The sequence below is a fragment of the Lepidochelys kempii genome, chromosome 6 (genome assembly GCF_965140265.1).
Source record: "Lepidochelys kempii isolate rLepKem1 chromosome 6, rLepKem1.hap2, whole genome shotgun sequence".
In the NCBI taxonomy this organism is placed as follows: domain Eukaryota; kingdom Metazoa; phylum Chordata; order Testudines; family Cheloniidae; genus Lepidochelys; species Lepidochelys kempii.
The window spans coordinates 109,878,006-109,899,051 of record NC_133261.1 but is presented as its reverse complement, the minus strand read 5'-3'; the positions used below and the strand labels follow the sequence as shown (position 1 = coordinate 109,899,051).

Here is a 21,046-nt window from a genome sequence, read left to right as displayed (position 1 = left end):
AGAAAGTGTGCACTCTTTTCACCTCAAATGTAAATGGAGTTATTTTGGACTGCAATCTTATTTGTGTATCCCACTCCATTTCTTATTAAATAGAAAAAAGTTACTAGCCAATTCTGTAACTTTTTTTCTTCAAGATGTGTTGCACATGTCCATTTCACTTCAGATGTATGTGTGCCCGGTGTACCAGAGTTAGAGATTTTTCCTTTAGTAGTACCCATTGGGGCAGCACATGGGCCCTCTGCTGCCTCATGCTACTGCGTGATGGTATAAAGGCGGAGCTGCCCCAGACTCCCCTCCGTTCCATGAGCATTTGCAGATGCCATAGCGCTGGCTGCAATCTGCCCCATCTAAAGAAGTTTGCAAAGAATCCTAACCATCAGTTTGCCTACTGCTAAGATGGCCTGGAGTTCCTGCCTGGCATACTCTGGCAACTTCTCTGAAAACTACATAGTCCCAGAGGGAGAAGCCTTGCTGGTTAGAGAGATGAAATTGTAGGCCAGCTGTGGAGTAAACCTTTCTATCAAAAAGGTCTAGTCTCTTTACATGCTTGTCCTTGGGGAAGAAGAAGGCCATCCCAGATGTGTTCCTTCACTCACTGCTAAGACAACTAAGGAACCTGGCAATGAATGGGTATAAAAAGGCTCATAGCCTTGAGCAGGCACATAGTACCTTTTTTGGTTCCCTTGGCTGTTTGAGACAGAGAAGATGGCATTTGCCACAAGGATCTTCCAGACTCCAGGAAGGCCTTGTTGATAGGGACAGCCACTCTAGATGGCCCTATTGAAACCAGAATGTTTACAAGGCTAATCAAACACTCCCTCAAAAGGGGTATCATGAGAGGTAGCTACTTGTTTGAAAATGTCTTGGTAAGCCCTGTAGTCATCTTGGGCTGGTGAAGTGTTTTGTGGCACTACAGTCTCATCAGGCAATGATGAGGACAAATATAAAGGAGGCTGAGACTGATTCACCTGCAACATAGTGGGTGGATATTCCGAAGGTTGAGGATTTTGCTCAGTCGTGAAGACATCCTCCTAGAACTCCTCATGGCACCTGGTGGCAGATTTTAAAGAGAGGAACTGGGGAGGATTTAGAAGCAGGTTTCATTGGAGCCATGGGTACATGGCATATGATTCCAGCTATGACTGATTTAAGGTTCTCTTTCTCTGGAGCATCTTCGTACCTCCGGTGGGCATCAGCAACACAGCTCTCTTGATGAAGGAAAAGGAGAGTCGTTGTCTGCCTCAGGAGCGAGAGGCATAAGAGCCTACCTCAGACTCTGAGGAAGACCCTGAGTCAGCTGATCATGGTGATGCCATACCAGGCAATGCCGAGATTAAAGTGTGCAGCTCCAGACGTACTGATACCAGGGATATCAAGGTAGGTTTACCCCTCCTAGACGGCACTGGTCGAGAGACAGACTGATGCTTTATCCACTCATAGTACCAAAGCCACTACCCTCAGGCAAGTCTATAGCTGAGTCCTGAGGATACACTTGCACTGGGTGAGCTGTCTCCTGTAATCTTGGGAGTCCAGCACCAAAAGGGAGAGTATGTTTTGTGCTGTCACATATACCTCCAGCCTTGCTGATACTGAGATCCTTTCATGTTGCATAGAAATAGTCAGTATCATTATGGGTTCAGTCTTGATGGCCCTGGTACCGGTGTCACAGTTAACAATCTTGGATGTGAAGTGGTTGGTATCAACGAGCATCTCTTGCCAGAGGACACCTTCCTCTGTCCTTGCAAGTGCTTACTGGTGGATGGAACCAGGGACCTAGATTTTCTAGCACACCCAAGCCTCGGCTCCTTGGATGAATTCAACCTTTTATCCTTCTTCCTCAGCACTGGGGAAGTGCCAGTGTCCAGGGGAGCACTCTGCACCGATACCAAAGCAGTTGGTGCACTCCCCAAGCAGGGCTCATCAGGTGGACGCAGAACAGCTTCACTAAGGGTGTGGCGCAGCCTTGCCTCTCTTTCTTCTTTCACAGCTTAAAGTCCCTGAAAATTTGGCAGCATCTCTAATGTGACCCTTGCCGAGAAATTTTAGGTAGGTGGAATGAGGGTCACTTACTGCCATAGATCTTTTGTAGCCAGCACAAGGCTTAAACTCCACAGACTGAGGCATTCCCAAGTACCCAGAGTCAGCACCCCATAACAAAAGGGAACCAATGCACCAATAAAACAACAAAAATAACAAGTGAAACGTATATGAATATAAAGAACTAACTAACAAGTCCCAGCTGTTTACAGAAAGATAAGATAAATTCCCTGTGAGGGGAGAAACTTGCAGGAGCAAGCCGACGGGTTCCCACTACTGATCACAGTAAGTGATCATGGTAAGAAGGAACTGAGGATGGGCTAGGGCAGTGCCGCCCTCTATACCATTATGCAGCAACACAAGGCAGCAGAGGGCACATGCACCGCCCAATGGGTACCACTAAGGAAAAAGTCTCCAATTCTGCTGAACTGGGCACGCACACATCTGAATTGGAATGTGCGAGGGCACACACACCACTGAAATGGCGTGCAATCAAAGAAGAACTTCATACTTCCTGTTACAAATTCTTGACTTTTCTGATTTACATAAGAAAAAACAAATACAAAAAGTAATATCTGGATATGTTCAGAAATATACAAAAGATAAAGCAAAAAAGCTAATGATTTTTAAACAGAATTATAACAAAAATATTTGCTTTTACAATTCTATGAAAAGATTGCTGTTAATACTGTAGCGGGGTCAGCTGCCTCCCAAAAGTACCTCTGCAGTGCCCTGGTAACAATTTCTCCCTCAAAGAGTTTCTTAAACAAGCTCCACAGAGGCTTTTCTTGTCCATTCACCACCCCTTCTCAGAGGCCTAAGTTTATTCACATAAATAAAACTCCAGAATAAAACTCTAAGTCCCAAAACACAGTATGTCGGTTTTACCCTGTGGTCGAGTCACTCTAGGGTGAACAGATGTCCCGATATTTGGGGCTTTGTCTTATATAGGCGCCTATTACTCCCTGCCCCCATCCCGATTTTTCACACTTGCTGTCTGGTCACCCTAAGTCACTCCCAGGCTTTTATTGCCTGTGGTCTCAGTAGGGAAACCCCACATCACTTTCTGGTGGAGTCTGTTCACTCCCAGGAGGCTCCAATTTAGCCTTTGCTCAGGCCTTCCTGTCTGGGGCCTTTCCCGCTTTGGCAGGCCACTCCCAGGCCTTACCTGGCTGAAACCTCTTGCTTCCAAACCACCTGGGATCAGGGTCTTCCCTGCAAAAGGCTCTCTAACTTCCTGCAGTTTCCTGAACTTCCCCACTTTGCTACAGCCACCTGCTACCCGTTATAGGGAATTACCTGATTCAACTCACCTGTGCCTACCAGCCTTTGAAGAAAAAGCCAACCTGTTACAAATATCATCAGTGAGTCACTTCAAGTAAAATCATCCAGTGATAACTGAAGTACAGCCTTATTTATTTAAATATTCCACACAAAGAGTAAACTCTTTAAAAACCCTCATTAAACTCAATCTAAAAAGTCATTAATTTGGGAAGCTTCTTGCAAAGCTCTTGGCAAACCAGAATGAGCCAAGAACTGAGTTCTGCTTTAGCAGATTTCACCAAAAGCCTCAATAGTAAAATTTAAAAAATTAGCCTACTCTTTTGTTGGTAGAAATGGATATTTATCATGCCGGTAGACATATTAGGATGTCCTAGTTTTGTGGACGATTCTTAATGCACATCCACTGCATATGTTGTTTCTTCTGACTCTATATGAATCACACTTTCCTTTTTCAAAGGAGCCACTGTTTTCTCCTATGCATTTAATTCCTATATACTTCAAACCAATGTCTTCCGCAGATGTCAGAGGATAGGAAACTAAAATTGCATGGTTTATGATCATTAGTATTGAATTTACATACAACAAAAACAAAATATTATGTATGCACAGGCAAACAATAATTACAATATTTAAATATACGTTTTCAAAATGTCATGTGATATGCCCAAAATATCACTAAAACTATTGGTTTTTTGTTAGAGAATTTCAAAAAAGCACATAAAATTAGTATGTTTTATTTACCGCCAAATCCATTCAAATAATTTTTGTTTACAAAGTTTGTTCACAGGCTGCTTTTGGTATACCAAAATCCAGGTGACAGCATTTTTTAAACAGCTGGTTTATAACAACTCAAAAATTGAAATGGTAATACTGACTGAGCATAAACAGATGTCAGAGTAGCAGACGTGTTAGTCTGTATCCGCAAAAAGAAAAGGAGTACTTGTGGCACCTTGGAGACTAACAAATGAAGTGAGCTGTAGGTCACGAAAGCTTATGCTCAAATAAATTTATTAGCCTCTACGGTGCCACAAGTACTCCTTTTCTTTTTGCATAAGCAGTAGTGGCCCTGCTGCAAGAATAGTTTGTAACCAGTTTATGTTAACTGGGCTTTTTAGAATAAGATACATTGAAAATGTCAATGTTAAAAACATTATATGTAATTTATGTTTAAATTACTGAACAAAGCTATATTTCAGACCTCTTGGTTTGACTAAAACAGAACTCAAATTTCTCAAATATGTGGAAATTGTTTCCCCATAACACACACCAAATGTTTTTTCAAACTGTGTCATAATCACTATTGTGTAGAGCAACAGATATTTCTATTGAAGCTATTACAGCTAATTAATCCCCAAAATAAGATTGTATGCAGTGTAGTTGTAGCGGTGTTGATCCCAGGATATTACAGAGACAATGTGGGTAAGATCATACCTTTCACTGGACCAACTTCTGTTGGTGAGAGACACAAACTAAACAATCTGTTCCATCTTGCATTTTGCTGTGATGCTGGGAATATATCTTTCCCAGACCCGAAGAAGAGCTCTATGTGGCTTGAAAACTTGTCTCTCTCACCAACAGAAGTTGGTCCAATAAAAAATAAATTAGCAGACATCTTGGCAACAGGATGAGCTGTTTGTTGATTACTGACACTAGTAGTGACCTATATGGTGAAGATCTGTAATGCAACCAACCCAGTAACAAAGTGTGTGCAATATATACCCTTTTATTATTTCCCATCACCCCACCCCCCTGCCACACACACACACACTTGTTGAATAACAAAAAGACATATAATTCTTGTCTCTTCTACTGTTGCTATCCCTCCTGCTTCTTATGTATTTAGCTTCCAACCTCTCCTTGTTGCTGCATTTCCTCTCAACATAGGCCACCTGCGACTCTCTCCTTCTTGCTGACATCCCTCTAGGATCTAGTTCTCTATTAAGTATGAGTACAGAACAAAATGAGCATTCACCAAGTGCTAGTAAAAGGTTAAGATCAGAGATGAGATGCATTAGAGTCCAGTTAGGATAAATCTGCTTTGCTCATGAATGCATATACAAATATAAGTGAGCTATAAGAGATATTTTTAATTCCATTTTTCAGAACTCATATACACATTAAGAATGAAACTAATACAATAAGCATAACTTGTATTAAAAAGAGAAAGCCACAAAAAGCCACAAAATTCAGTTATCTGTTCTGTAGTAGCTGTAATATTTGTTTAAAAAAAGCTTATGCCATATTGATAGTCTAGTTTTTAGTACCCTCTCTTTGTATTACGATCACCAACTTCATATCAACAGAGCAATTTGTAAGAAAATCTAAGTCCACAGTAAAAAAACAGCCTCTTATTTAGACAAAAACTAAATAAAATGGAGTTAAGTTTGACAATACATATCAGTAATGTAAAGTAAAATATTTTACAGCAATTTTGTACTTGTCCCCAAAACAAGCATTATAAACCCAGGAAATACAGAGATGAGATTAAACACAAAAGAAAGCATAGGATTTTTTTAATTTAAATTGGATTTTTTTGATAAAATGCTTTTTGAAGAAAAACCTATCTAAAGACAGTTTTAATTAAGATACATTATAGCTCAAAGATATCACCACGGAAAAGGGATTATATTCTAATTCTATAGTATGAGACAATATAGTCATGTAATGTTTAAGAAAAGTTTTGTAAATGAGTTCCAATAGTTCATGGATTATGGACCCAATTTTATGGAGTTCCACAGGCTTCTGTATAGATTATTTAGGTTAATCTTTCTATCTACCCAATAGTATTCAGTACTCAGTCTCTAAGATACCACCAGAGATGCTTAGTTTTGCAGTTCTCCAACTGTGGATTTGTGTCTCCAGAGGCAACATGCTTGTTAACAGCAAAAATGTTTTAAATAAAAAATAATATAGAGAAGTGAGAAATAACAGACCTCAACTCTATTGTCTCTCTGCAAATTAGTGCATACAGAGTCAATCCCTATCCTCTCTCTAAAATTGCAAAGTTTCAAAAAGTTCAATGAATAGAAGATTGTTGGGGGTGGAATAGATCTGGACAAGGAGAAGAAGTCTGGAGCTAAATGTGAGAAGGGAGGGACATATGCTTGTTTTGTTAAAATGTTATGTGTTTGCTGTTGAATCCACAATACTTAACTTTGTTGTTTTAATTAAATAAAACAATTTAAATGTCTGTCTGGCGATGTTGTCCTCCCAATACAGCATGGCAAGAAAATCCTCCAAATACTAATGAGTAAGCTGTTGAACTGGAGATAGTTACCTCCCAATAACTTCAGAAATATCTGCTTCAGTTACCTTTGGTAAACGAAATAACCACACAATCATTCATTTTCTGATATAGCTGTAAAACTAACCTGAAAAGTTTTCAAAATAAATCACTGTTTAAAAATGTATAGTGTGTACCTTCTAAAAATGAAACCTACATCTATCTCATAGTTGTGAAGTACATGTATTAAGGTTATAATAACCAACAAGAATGCACTTTTATGTAGAAAACCATGATTAAATAGAGTCTTCCTGACCAGTGATTTAAATCATGATTTAAATTAATTTGATTTAAATCAAATCCACCCTGAAAGAAAGCCAAACATGATAATACAAGGAAATGCATATTTAAGACACCCATACAAGTTTTACTCTGTAGTTTTGCCATGCAGTAAACATATCATTATGATTAATTATGATCATTATGACTAATGCCTGTTTGTGTCTGTGTTCCCAGATTTTGAAACCATGCTAGATGTTTTCATATTTTCCCCTGTCATGCCGTCACTACAAAGAGATGGTGACCTTTTTGAGAAGGGCATCTTAGCTGAGAGAAGCCTGTGGCCTCATTCCCAATGAAAACAATAGGAGATGTTAACCATTTTGAAAGAGGGTAATTCTTGAGATTCTCTCTGAAGGAGATTTTTCAGCCTCTGCTAAATAAGAAACTTCCAGTTTTGAAAGATAATGTGTAAAAATAACCACTGATTCTAAAATTTCTTTTAAAATACTACCCACTTCACTGAAACTACTCAAGATTCACCTCTCTATCATTTTTTTGTGTATACCATGTCTGAGCTGAGATCATGAAGACACACACAAAAATGTGACAAAGTGCTAAATTTGAATCCAAACTAATTAATGTATTAACTTGAAAATTCTCAGAAAATGTATTCTGTACTTAAAGGGTAAATATTGTCATTTTGGTAAGTCTGCATTTTTCATACGTAACAATGTGGGTTGAATCTCTGCTTTAATTGAAAAAACAACCAACCAACTCAACTTAACCTAAACTATGGAGCCTTGAGCTTCCATAATGACTGGATGGACAAGTTCTGTAGCGTCTATATCATTGAGCAACTCTTGATACAGATGAGGAATACACAACTGTTTGAAGAAAAGGAGTACTTGTGGCACCTTAGAGACTAACCAATTTGTTTGAGCATAAGCTTTCGTGAGCTACAGCTCACTTCATCGGATGCGAAAGCTTATGCTCAAATAAATTGGTTAATCTCTAAGGTGCCACAAATACTCCTTTTCTTTTTGCGAATACAGACTAACACGGCTGTTACTCTGACAGCTGTTTGATTAACTGATAGTTAATCTTCTGAGAAATGCTTTCTAATTCAGGTGATCTTTGATCAAGGAGGAATCTTTTTCAGGCCCAACGTAGTGGTCTTCTCATTTCATTTGTGTTACTTGGAAGCAATAACTCTTAGCATTTACTTTTACTTCTTAGCTGAGATTCTGTAGGATTCAAAAAAAACTCTGCATAAAAGAGAACATTCCTCATGCTCGTCCCTTTATTTTCTTATTAACTAATCCATGATCTCATAGATTGGAAAGATTCCTTATAGCAAATTATTCAACTAGATTGAGTCAGATGATAAATCTGCTTTCAAAGTATCTACCAGTTTGTAGCATCTTATTACTGAACTTAGCCAAATGTGAAGAAATGTCTGAAACAGAGCCAATAGAAGGATATGCAATTTACAAGTAAGCATGGTTGAAGTGGTTCAGCCTACAAATAACAAAAGGTAAATTCTGGAATCCCAGACTGTCAAAGGAAAGTGTTAAAAGAAGATATGCTTGCAATGTTATTCAGTTGGGCATGTTAAAATCAGTCAATAAAGTTACTGAGAATTTGTAAAGATCAATTTTCACACATTAATGGCAAATCTTATATGCCATTGCCAGAAAGCCTAAATCCGCATTATGGGCTGGCTGATGGTTTGGGAGATTAAGGAGTTTCAAAATGTATTATTTAATATTTGTATTTCTTTGAAAATTTAACAAATCGGTAGAAATAGGTTGTATGCCATGTTTGAGCTTGATTATGCACTGATTATGTGGAAGAATCTATAGGTGACATTAGTAACCTATTTAACTATACTATTAATTTTTTTGCATGGGCAGATGCCAAAATTCTGTGTAATATTTCAAGATGAGCAAAAAGACAGCAGATTAACCACTTATTTCCCCAATAGTATTACAAGTAAATTTAGACATGTCAAAATAATAATATTTAGGTTACATACAGCTCTGGGAAAGCTCAGTATAAAGGACACTCACAAGGCTGCTGTGTTTATGTCCCACTACAGTGGGCCCATGTGATCTTAAATTTCCATAGTCTGAGTAGGCTGAAGCACTGTCTGATTTCCTTGGCCTGGAAGGCACAGATCCAACCCACAGGCTCTCTTTCTGTAACCCCTTCATAGAACTGTGTCCTCGGGGCCCAGCTACCATAGGCCTCAAGGACCAGTGCTGATACCCCAAATTCCTCCATAGCTGAAGGACATCCTTTCTTGATGCTCCAACCTTAAGGGCGCTCTGGATTTACAGTTACCTCAGTAGAATGTGATAGTGAAAGCAAACAGACACATAGATTTTGCAAAGGTGTCTATGAGGACCACTTTTTATTTTAGATCAGTCATGACCCAGTACTAGGTCATGGAATATTAGGCACTGGGTCACTTGCAAATTTAAAATGTCATGATCTCTTAAAGTGTCTTTCATTACCATTTTAAAATAGCATTATAATCATTTAAATGTTGGACATTTTACTTATTTCCAGTAAGACTTATTTGTTTGCAGAGAGTTTCTGATGCATTATGCACTACATGCATACACAACGTAGCCATTTTGAATGTAATCACCTAATCTAACAAGACTGCTTTCCGCATACTGTCGGTTTTGTTAACGTTGTGGAGACTCAAGTTGCGAGGCTTGATCAACAAACTTTCGTGCTGAAAAATGGACCATTTTGTAATAAGAAAAAGAAGTTTGGAACACAGTCATCAAATCCATCTACATCTGAAAATGAAAATGCAAGTGTAAGTACATAGTAGGCAACAGAAAATTCTACAATACTTCTGCCACGTCAACCTCATCTGAACCATCTACTAAAAAGAAAACCAAAGTGTGAATGAGACAGCATAGTGATGCTTTTTTGAAATATGGTTTCATCACTTGTGCTAACACAAACCAAGATCCAAAGCCCCAGTGTGTTATTTGCAGCGAGGTGCTTGCAAATGAGAGTTTACAACCATCAAAGTTAAAAAGACATTTAGAAACAAAACATGGCGAACTCGTTGATAAGCCTCTTGAATATTTTCAGAGGAAGCAATGGGAATTAAAGTTATCAGCGCAAGTTCTTGGTCGGTCAACTATTTTGAATGATAAGGCACAACTGGCATCATATTTGGGTGTATAAATATGGCAAAAGAGAAAATGCCCCCTACAGTTGTCAAGAAGCTTATTCTTCCAGCATCTCTGAATATGGTGTGTACAATTCTTACTGAGAAATCTGCCAAAAAATTGAGAACTATTCCTCCCAGTAATAACATAATGTCTCGAATGTGTGATATTGCAGAGCATTTGGAAGCCCAACTTATTACTCGGTTATAGTCAGCCAGGGATTTTGCTATCCAATTTGACAAGAGTACTGACATTTCAAATTGCAACATTGTTAGTTTATGTGAGACATGTTTGGCAAGATGAATTTATGGAAGATTTGCTGTATTGTCTGATTTTACCAAAATATACAACAGGAGTACAGATACATGAAGCACTGCATGGCTGCGTATTTGGAAAATACAAATTGAACTAGACTAATTGCAAAGGAATTACAAGTGGTGGTGCAGCAAATAGGACAGCTAGAAATAGCGGAGTTGTGAAAACAATATCTGAGACAACTAGTAATGTTGTTTGGAATCACTGTTTCATTCACCACAAAGCTTTGGCATCCCAGATATTTACCCAATCTTAAGGCAGTACTGAAGGAAGTAATGAAAATTGTTAATTTCATTAACAGGAGCTCACTGAACAACAGGCTTTTTGAAGCGTTATGATCAGAAATCAGAGCACAGCCGTCATAAATATAAAGGCAAGGGTAACCACCTTTCTGCATACAATGCTATAAAATCCCTCCTGGCCAGAAGCAACATCCTGTTACCTGCAAAGGGTTAAGAAGCTCAGCTAACCTGGCTGGCACCTGACCAAAAAGACCAATAAGGGGACAAGATACTTTCAAATCTGGGGGGGGGGGCTTTTGTTTGTGCTCTTTGGTTGTTCTCTCTTGGGACTGAGAGAGGCCAGACAGAAATCCAGCTTCTCCAACCCATCCTAATCCAAGTCTCCAATATTGCAACCAGTATAGGTAAGCCAGGCAAGGCAGATTACTTTATCTTTTGTTTTATGTGAATTTTCCCTGTGTTAAGAGGGAGGTTTATTCCTGTTTCTCTGTGTTTTGAATCTGAATAATTCTGTAAAGTATTTTCCATCCTGATTTTACAGAGATAATAAAATCCTTCTTTTAAGAACCTGACTGATTTTTCCATTGTTCCAAGATCCAGGGGTTTGGGTCTTTGATGAGTTGTAACCAATTGGTTAGGATATTATTCTCAAGCCTCCCCAGGAAAGGGGGTGTGTAGGGCTTGGGGGGGGATATTTTGGGGCGAAGACGTCTCCAAGTGGTCTCTTTCCCTGTTCTTTGTTTAAAACGCTTGGTGGGGGTAGCATACTGTTCAAGGACAAGGCAAAGTTTGTACCTTGGGGAACTTTTTAACCTAAGCTGGTAAGAATAAGCTTAGGGAGTCTTTCATGCGGGTCCCCACATCTGTACCCTAGAGTTCAGAGGGGGGAGGAACCCTGACAAGAGCATATTCATTGACTGTTTCACACTGAAGTATGGTGGCTGCCACAGGGCAGAGTGCTTACAAGGGTGTACAAACTCAAGAACCAGAGTGGTAGCTGTGTTAGTCTGTATTTACTTGTATTGTATTGTAAGAAAATTTACATACAACAAAAATACAATGGGTATTGCCATAGCAATTGATAAGTCTCGTTAGAGTTGGTATGGCAACACCCATTTTTTCATGTTCTCTGTGTATAAATATCTTCCTACTGTATTTTCCACTGCATGCATCCGATGAAGTGGGTTTTAGCCCACGAAAGCTTATGCCCAAATAAATTTGTTAGTCTCTAAGGTGCCACAAGTACTCGTTCTTTGAGCTCAGGAATGAGATTCACATTTTTCTTCTAGAGAAACCGTCTAACTTGGCAAATTTGTTTGACGATGACAGTTGGTTAAATAAAGTTGTCATATCTAGCTGACATTTTCTCAGTTTTAAATGAACTGAATTTGAAGTTACAAAGAAGAGGCAATGGTTTGTTTAGACACTGCGAACAGATAAAAGCATTCCAAAATTCATTAGCACAAGCATGACTGAAAAGTAATTGTCTGAGCTACTACATGTTCCCAACACTGTTACAATGCTCTGAAGAGAATAGCATCAGTGAAGAAAAAATGAAATTAAGTGTCATAGTTACATCTGACTGCGCTGTGTAACAATTTTAGTTGCTACTTCCCTGCAGAGGGATTTGAAAATCTGAAGGAAAAATGTTGGGGTGAAAAATCCTTTTGCTTTCAAAAATCCTGAATCAATAATGGAGTAAAACTTGATGCCTGAGCAAGAACAAGAGCTGCTGCCACTCACCAGTGATAGCACACTCAAAACACACCACAAGTCATTAAATTTGTCATCCTTTTGGATAAGTATTTTCAAACAATATATCCACTATTAAGTAAGATAAGTGTTCTGTTGTTGCTACAGTTCACAACACCTACATGTGCGAACTGGGATTTTTGACTTTGACATGGTTAAAAACAAAAGAAAGAAACTGACTCAACAGCACATCTGATATGTGGGTAGCACTTTCACCTTGTGATCCACATTGGAAAGAGATCATGAACAAAAGGCAGGCCGTCCCATCACATTAAGAAAGTGAAATTCAACTTGTTAGTCTTCTTTACTGTATTTATGCTGTATTTTAAAATGTTTTACAAGTAACATCAATGTCTAATTTTATTTATTACTTTAAGTGAAGTGGTTAAAGCTAGTATTGCCCTTTCTTGTGATTTTAAGAAAACTCTAGTCAGAAGGTATTATTGTTTGACTCTAGTCAGAAGGTATTATTGTTTGGGTTGTGGGATAAGTGTATTTCTTCCATTAGGTTGTGAGAAAAAGAAGTTTGAAAACCACTGCTTTAGATAGTACAAACGATATACAGATCTAGACAAAAAACAGTAAACCCCTACACACACTTCTTTGCTTCAGTTTCTGCACCATTACAATATTCTCTTGGCTTAGCTCAGAATCCTCTCGGGTGTGCAGAAACCTACTAATGCAGCTCATGGCTTCTCCTCTCAATCATGGAGTCTCTCCCGCTCCACACCACCTCTGTTCTAGATCAGCTTTCTTTGCCCTTGGCTGGTCACAAAATCAGAAACACTCTCCTATGCTATAAAAGCATGCCCCCTTTGTTCCTCTCCCCTGCCTCTTGCTGTGTGAATTCTTGTGTTTTTAAGCTCTACCACTAACACCTGGTTTCTTTGTTCTGCTGCTTGTGAAATTCCTCTGCTCCAAACCCTAAGTCCCCTGCAGAGAAGTTGGAGAAAACTGGCCTCCCCCAGACTTCAGCCATCCTATTATTCTGTTGTGACCAGGTCAATTCACTGGTTGATATTGCCCTTAATGACTGTGTCTTTCAAAGTCAGACTTGTGGGTGCCACTCCCCTGCTCCTTAGCACAAGGAGCATGAGGCAGTACACAGAAAAAGAGTCATAAGACAGTTCACAAAAATCAAACTGTAATTTGTAAATTGTACATAGATTCCCCAAACTGTCACATCTTAGCAGTAGTTTTTTCAGAAAGAATTACCTCATTAAACTAAATGAACAGAACAGGCAATTTCGAGTGATCCATCCTCTATCCAGTCCCACTTTCTGGCAGTCGGAGGCTTATGAACACCCAGCACATGGGGTTGCATTACTTTGACCATCTCAGTTAAGAGCCACTGGTGGACTTATCCTTCATGAACTTATCTAATTCTTTTTTGAACTCAGTTGTACTTTTGACCTTCATAACATCCCATGGCAACGAGTTCCACAGGTTGACTGTGCATTGTGCGACAAATACATTCTTTTGTAAAAAGAAAAGGAGTACTTGTGGCACCTTAGAGACTAACAAATTTATTTGAGCATAAGCTTTCGTGAGCTACAGCTCACTTCATTGGACGTAGCTCACGAAAGCTTATGCTCATACAAATTTGTTAGTCTCTAAGGTGCCACAAGTACTCCTCTACTTTTTGCGGATATAGACTAACATGGCTGCTACTCTGAAACCTCACATTTTTTTGTGTTAAACCTGTTGCCTATTAACACAGCCCATCACAGACCCCAGCCAGGGCTGGATTATGGATAGGCAAAGTAGGCACAGGCCTACAGCCCAAATCCATTGGTGGCTTGGGCCAAACAGCCATACAGCACACTCACCTCAGCCAGATAGCCACGTTGTGGATCTGCCAGGACTGGCTGCTCATCCAGCTGCTGCTCAGGATGCTGTTCTTACCATGATGGAGGGGCGGCTGGACCAAGTACAAGTGAGTGGCATTATGACCTGACACACAGGATTGCAGTGCCACTCAGGTTTGACCTGCCACTTCTCCATCACAGTGAGCAGTGCCCCACGCAGCAGCAGGATGAGCATCCATTCCTGGTGGATCCACAGCATGGCCAGCCCAGCTGTGGTCATTGCAACATACAACCGTTTATTGTTATTTAGATTAAAAGGTAGGGGCTCAGAAGTGTAGGGCCCAGTGATGGATTAATCATGATCACTGCAGAAGGAATCCAGCAGTATAAAAATCCAACATGAGGCCCTGATCCTGCAAAGACTTAACTTTACACACTGTATAGTTCTGCTGAAGTTAAAGAGAGTAAAGTTAGCCACATGATTAAGCTCTGAAGGATCAGAGCTCTAGACTGTAAATTCTCTGGGACATAGACTGTATGTCATACGTTTGTACAGGGTGTAGCAGAATGGAGCCCTGGCCTCTAGTCATTACCACAATACAAATTAATTAATTAATTGTCATAAAAGAGGGTTGTGGTACTGCAAGGGTAAAATTTTTCAAGGAAATAATTTATTTGCTGAAAAATGCAGTTTTTGTCAACCCAAAACTAATCGTAAATTTGACTCGTTAGTGTAAACTGGAAAAAAGTTTTGCAGGACCAGCTTCAGAAGGGTGAGTGAGTTATAATCTTTAGATGTGGGAGACCCATGTTTGAATCCCTGCTCTGCAGTAGGGACTTGAACTCATAGATTCATAGATATTTAGGTCAGAAGGGACCATTCTGATCATCTAGTCTGACCTCCTGCACAATGCAGGCCACAGAATTTCACCCACCACTCCTGCAAAAAACCTCTCACTGTCTGAGCTACTGAAGTCCTCAAATCGTGGTTTAAAGACTTCACGGAGCAGAGAATCCTCCAGCAAGCGACCCGTGCCCCATGCTACAGAGGAAGGCGAAAAACCTCCAGGGCCTCTTCCAATCTGCGAGCGTTTGGAAGGAGGAAAATTCTTTCCCGACCCCAAATATGGCGATCAGCTAAACCCTGAACATATGGGCAAGATTCACCAGCCAGATACTAAAGAAAATTCTTTCCTGGGTAACTCAGATCCCACCCCATCTAATATCCCATCACAGGCCATTGGGCCTATTTACCATGAATATTTAATTACCAAAACCATGTTATCCCATCATACCATCTCCTGCATAAACTTATCGAGTTTAATCTTAAACTCAGATCTCCCCCACTTAGAGATGAGCAGCCTAGCCACCAGGCTATAGGCTATTCTACAGTAAATTGCTCTCAATCTCTCCTCTTGAAGCTGTTCCATTTTATATGACTGCTTAACTACTGACTGGGCCAAAGAGCGAGAATGACTCTGTAGCCTGCTGATGAAGGCCCTTACCTGGGAGGCATGAGATTTGGATCCAAATCTCTCTGACAGATTCAGAGGAGATATTTGAATTCACATTTCCTACCCTCCAGGCAAGTGCTTAGACTGAGGGCTTGTCCACACTTCCGATGCTGCAGCTCCACCAGTGCAGCTGTGCCACTGTAGTGCTTAGTGAAGATGCTACCTACGCCAACGGGAGAGCTTCTCTTGTCAGCATAGGTACTACACTACCGCAAGAGGCAGTAGCTATGTAAATGGGAGAAGCCCTCCTGACATAGCACTGCCTACACTAGGAATTCAGTTGGTATAACTGTGTTGCTCAGGGGTATGGATTTTCCGCACCCCCTCTGCAATATAGTTATACTGACGTAAGTTTGTAGTGTAGACCAGGGCTGAGTTCAAGTCTTTACCCCAGAATAGGGATTCAAAAATTTGTGTCTCCCACATCCCAAGCAAGGGCCCTGACCACTGTACTAAAGGTTATAAGACTAACAAGAGCACACACATGGTCTTCTGAAGCTAGCCTGGAATGAAGTGTTTTGTATGACCCGAAATGGATTTTGGAATTTGTCTGCAAATTGGAAAACATTTTGGAAAACAAACTGAAATTTTTTTGATTTTTTGTTTTGCTGGCTGAACCAAAAAAAAACAAAAAAAAAAAACACACTTTGCCTAGCTCTAGCTTCAACCACTCGAAATAGCCCCCGAAATTGGAGCAAATTCCAGGAAGAGGGCCTTGGCCAAGCCTTTTGGTGCAGTGCATTGATGAAACAACTCTACTGGTGGGCCCTGGCAGAAATTAAAGCTGCACGAACTGGTGGAAACTACAGGGAAGAGTTGGAAACAAAAATATAACCTGCACGCCCTCAGAGGTGAATCTCTTTTGTGGCAAAAAGTTTTAGAGGCTGCACCAGCAGGCCTGAATTTTGCATAATAGTCAATAATCGTCAGCTCCACTATGAGTTACTAATAGATAATTTTCTGCGCTTATCTAGCAGCTTTTATCTAATAATTTCAAGTGCTCTCTAAAAATGAATTACTCATGTAAATCTTACTAGAATCCTATGAAGTAGGTATAGTAAAAAATAGAGTAATCACTTCACCTTTCTCTGAAATGCAGCCAGCCTTTGGAGAGGACATGACAGCTACTGAAAAGGTATACTATACAACAGACCAGCACAGATATTTAAGAATAATATGACAAAAGAATGCTGAAAATGAATTTAGGGAGTGATAATATAAGTATCAGAGACAGAATTTGACCAGGACACCTGGGTTAACACTGCTACCCACATACAATAATGTTAGGCCATAAGTATGTCAATCAGATGTGGTTATAAAGATTCTGCAGTTTACAGGCAGAGAAACTGAGACAGTAAGAACATGGCCTAAATTTTCTGAAGTGTCCACTAATTTTGCAGAGCTGTCGAGTGTCACACATCTCATGTAACGCTCACACATTTGGCAGCCCTCTCACTCCTCCTCACATCACAGCTGAGATCTCATGTAACTGGAAGGGCTGCTTTTTCTGGCTGCGTGGGGCTACAATAGCACCAACTTGTAGATAATTTCTCTGCTTCTGTCTCTTTTTACCCCCTTCTAGCTTGGAGCTTTGGTACTGGGGGAGGAGGGAGTAGTTTGGAAGCAGGGTTGTAAGGCAAGAGAGCGGGAGACTCATAGACTTTGAGGCAAGAAGAAACTATCACAGTCATCTAGTCTGACTTCCTCCACATTGCAGGCCACAGAACCTCACCCACCCGCTCCGATAATAGACCCATAATCTCTGGCTGAGGTACTGAAGTTCTCAAATCTTGATTTAAAGATTTCAGGTTATAAAGACTCCACCATTTACACTAGTCAGATTGGAGGCCAGGCAGAATGGGGGGCTACTCCATGTCAACCAAACAACTCTCCAGCCCTAGCCTCCGTATACCAAACAACTCTCCGTATACTCTCCAGCCCTAGCCTCCGTATACCAAACAACTCTCCAGCCCTAGCCTCCCATTACCACTGCAGAACCTGTACCAAGGCTCTTCCCGCCCTCTCAAAACCCTGTCTTCCCTCCTCCTCTGCACCGCTATCATTTGAGGGGGAATGCTTTTTGAGTCTGGGGCACAGGGGTCTCCCACATCACTAGCCCCATAGGTACATTCTGGGTCTAGGCTGCCAGCAGGGAGGGAATAAAAGGAGAATCAGAAGGGAGGACAGCCGCCAAAACCCAACTCAAAACCCCATCACATAGTGCTGGGTTGTTGAGAGGAGCCTTTTGCTGTGGCACAGAAACAGTAAATTGGAGCAATGATGCAGTTCCTAGGTTTACATGGGAGAAGTCTAGAAGGCACCACGACTTCTACTGGTGGCTGCTTCTAGGGTCTAAATGAGCATGGTAACTCAGATCAGATCTCACACCAGAGGATTTTTTGTGTGAGAGAATAAAGAATAACATGACAACAAGATGACAGCTTTGTTTCCTTTGACAACACCATGCTGAGGTACTTATGACAAAAAGTTTAGTGTTGACTACAATACATTGTATTGACTAACTAACTAGTTTAGAAGGATTAAATGTTAAAAAACTGTATTTTTCTGATGCAATGTAAATCCACAATTGAAATGAAGCAGAGGTTTGCCACCACTTTAAATCTGAATTTTTACTGGTTTCAGAGTAGCAGCCGTGTTAGTCCGTATTCGCAAAAAGAAAAGGAGTACTTGTGTCACCTTAGAGACTAACAAATTTATTTGAGCATTAGCTTTCGTGAGCTACAGCTCACTTCATCAGATGCATTCAGTGGAAAATACAATGGGGAGATTTATAGACAAGAGAACATGAAACAATGGGTGTTACCATACACACTGTAAAGAGAGGTTTCAGAGTAGCAGCCGTGTTAGTCTGTATTCGCAAAAAGAAAAGGAGCACTTGTGGCACCTTAGAGACTAACCAATTTATTTGAGCATAAGCTTTCGTGAACTACAGCTCACTTCATCGGATGCATAAATACCCCACCCCCCCACCCCTCACTGTTCCTCAGACGTTCTTGTCAACTGCTGGAAATGGCCCACCTTGATTATCACTACAAAAAGCCCCCTACCATCCCCCCTCCCGCTGGTAATAGCTCACCTTAAGTGATCACTCTCTTTACAGTGTGTATGGTAACACCCATTGTTTCGTGTTCTCTGTGTATATAAATCTCCCCACTGTATTTTCCACTGAATGCATCCGATGAAGTGAGCTGTAGCTCATGAAAGCTCATGCTCAAATAAATTTGTTAGTCTCTAAGGTGCCACAAGTACTCCTTTTCTTTTTTTGAATTTTTACTGCATGTGAACTTCTCCGTCTGATGCGTACTTGACTGATTTACTCAAATCTGATGCTCCTAAATTGTACGAGATTAGACCTTTCCCTGTAAGAAGCAGTGGGTTTAAAGACTAAGGTGATGCTATTTAATCATGTTATACTGGGAGGTTAGACATACACTCACACACAAAATTCGTAACTAGAAGCTATTTAGAAATTGCTTTGCTTTTCATTAAGACAGAAAGCAAAACTGGTTGCCAGCAAAATGTTAAGGAATGTGCTTTGTAATTTGAGTTCTGTTAATTGCAGAATGATTATTCCTTTATACTCTCATCACAGAAAGCTAGATTAATTTGAAAGCCCCGAACATAGAAAGTAAGGTTTGTGTGGGTTGAGAAATTATACGTAAATTTTTAACCTGACACCAGTAAGAACAAAGCAATATCTATCCAGAGGATTCTTCTGAACAGGTAGGACAACTTTTCAGTTCACTCTTTACCCTAATATATGTACTTAAAATCAGATTAGCATTGCAAGGATATGCCCTAGTTCTGAATGATTAGGTCTGTCTCATATTGTGCAATAGGAACTGGCCAGATTAGTTTTTCCATGTGCTCAGAAGAACAAATTAACAAAAAAACACCTTTTAGTAAACAGTACTAATTTGCATGTCCACCTAAATCCACACACTACACAATTTTTTGGAAGACTAAGGGGAAAGGTGACTTAGAAATAATTACAGTAACACTTATGCAATATGAAGAGCCACACTGTCAGCTCTCTAACAATAATAATAGCTTCTGTAACCTAAATTATTGTGTAGCTCCTACATATGTAATAAAAAATTGTTAAATATGAGAAGAGTTTCTTCCTCCTGCCTTTAGACTAAATATATTCCCAATCGTAGTCCCAGTACTTATCAAAAATTATTATATTTTAAAATACTCTGTGAAGAATGTTCTTGTCTCTTTACTGATAGATTTGCTAATAGAAAATTAAGCAAAAATATAAACTGCCTAAAATCAGGAGCAGAGTTTAAAAGAAAATCAGCCTATAATAGTAATCACAATCGTGAGTCTCACAGCTCGGTGCCCTATTCTCATTAACAAAATGAGAGAAAAAAATAAAATGAACTTAGCAGTAAATTCTCAGCAATCTCCTCCTTGCTAATTAGTCAGCATTCACTAAACCAAAATTCAGAGTATGTGCCCTGGAACTGCATGTAGCTAACACTCTCTATTTAGGAGATTCCCACGTTTTACACCACAGGGGAAAGTGGGAATGGTTATTTCCCAATAGAGTTACACATTTTCTTTTAATAATAAAAGATTATCTAAATAAAAGTTTATTTCTTCTATGTATGCATCACTGAGTTGAAGAAACTGCTTCCTCAGAATAGGCTTGTCAAAGAAAACACTTTCAATTAATAGTTATAGTTTGTAGTTCATGTGGTCAACACGATTTATGATTCCTTCTACTGTGTTCTGGGAAGAATCCCTAGAATAAAAAATTAGGGGGGAAGGGGAACAGAAGAGGACAGAAAGAAGCCCAGCAGTAGCACAATGTTACATGTACGGATAGTAGCTTGAGACTCAAATGGAAATATTTGATCCCTTACTACCTGCCATTAGAAGTACTGCAGAGACAACCTGACCAATCCTGTTAGAGCCGGGGAGGAGTAGGGAGATTGAAAAGTAGTATTTTGTGGCGGTGGTGTTTTTTAAATTTCCTTGATGGCCTCTCAGGGCATCCTACTTTTCTGCAATACATCTGCCTTAATATTGGGAGAATAAAAGCAGAAGGGGGATATGGCAGTACAGTGGGAAATTCAAGGGAATTCTAAACATAGAATCATAGAAATGTAGGACTGGAAAGGACCTCGATAGGTCATCTAGTCCAGTCCCCTGCACTGAGGCAGGATTAAGTATTATCTAGACCATACTTGACAGGTGTTGTCTAATCTATTCTTAAAAACCTCCAATGACAGAGATTCCACAACCTCCCTAGATAATTTGTTCCAGTGCTTAACTACACTTACAGTTAGGAAGTTTTTCCTAATATCTAAGCTAAATCTCCCTTGCTGCAATTTAAATCAGTTACTTCTTGTTTTGTCCTCAGTGG

General features: G+C 39.9%; 1 protein-coding gene across 4 annotated transcripts in view; it reads right to left on the bottom strand.

The window, feature by feature from the left end:
• The window catches only part of EML1 (EMAP like 1), a 200,070-nt gene that overhangs the window by 88,504 nt on the left and 90,520 nt on the right, over positions 1 to 21,046 (bottom strand). Inside the window, exon 1 of one of the 4 annotated variants that reach the window (XM_073349635.1) lies at positions 5,173 to 5,295. The exons of the other annotated variants lie outside the window; for them this stretch is intronic. Within the exon in view, the coding sequence (XP_073205736.1) occupies positions 5,173 to 5,203 (31 nt within the window). The 5' untranslated portion in view covers positions 5,204 to 5,295. Of the gene's footprint in view, positions 1 to 5,172; positions 5,296 to 21,046 lie in introns of those variants that run through there. 4 annotated transcript variants of the gene reach the window in all.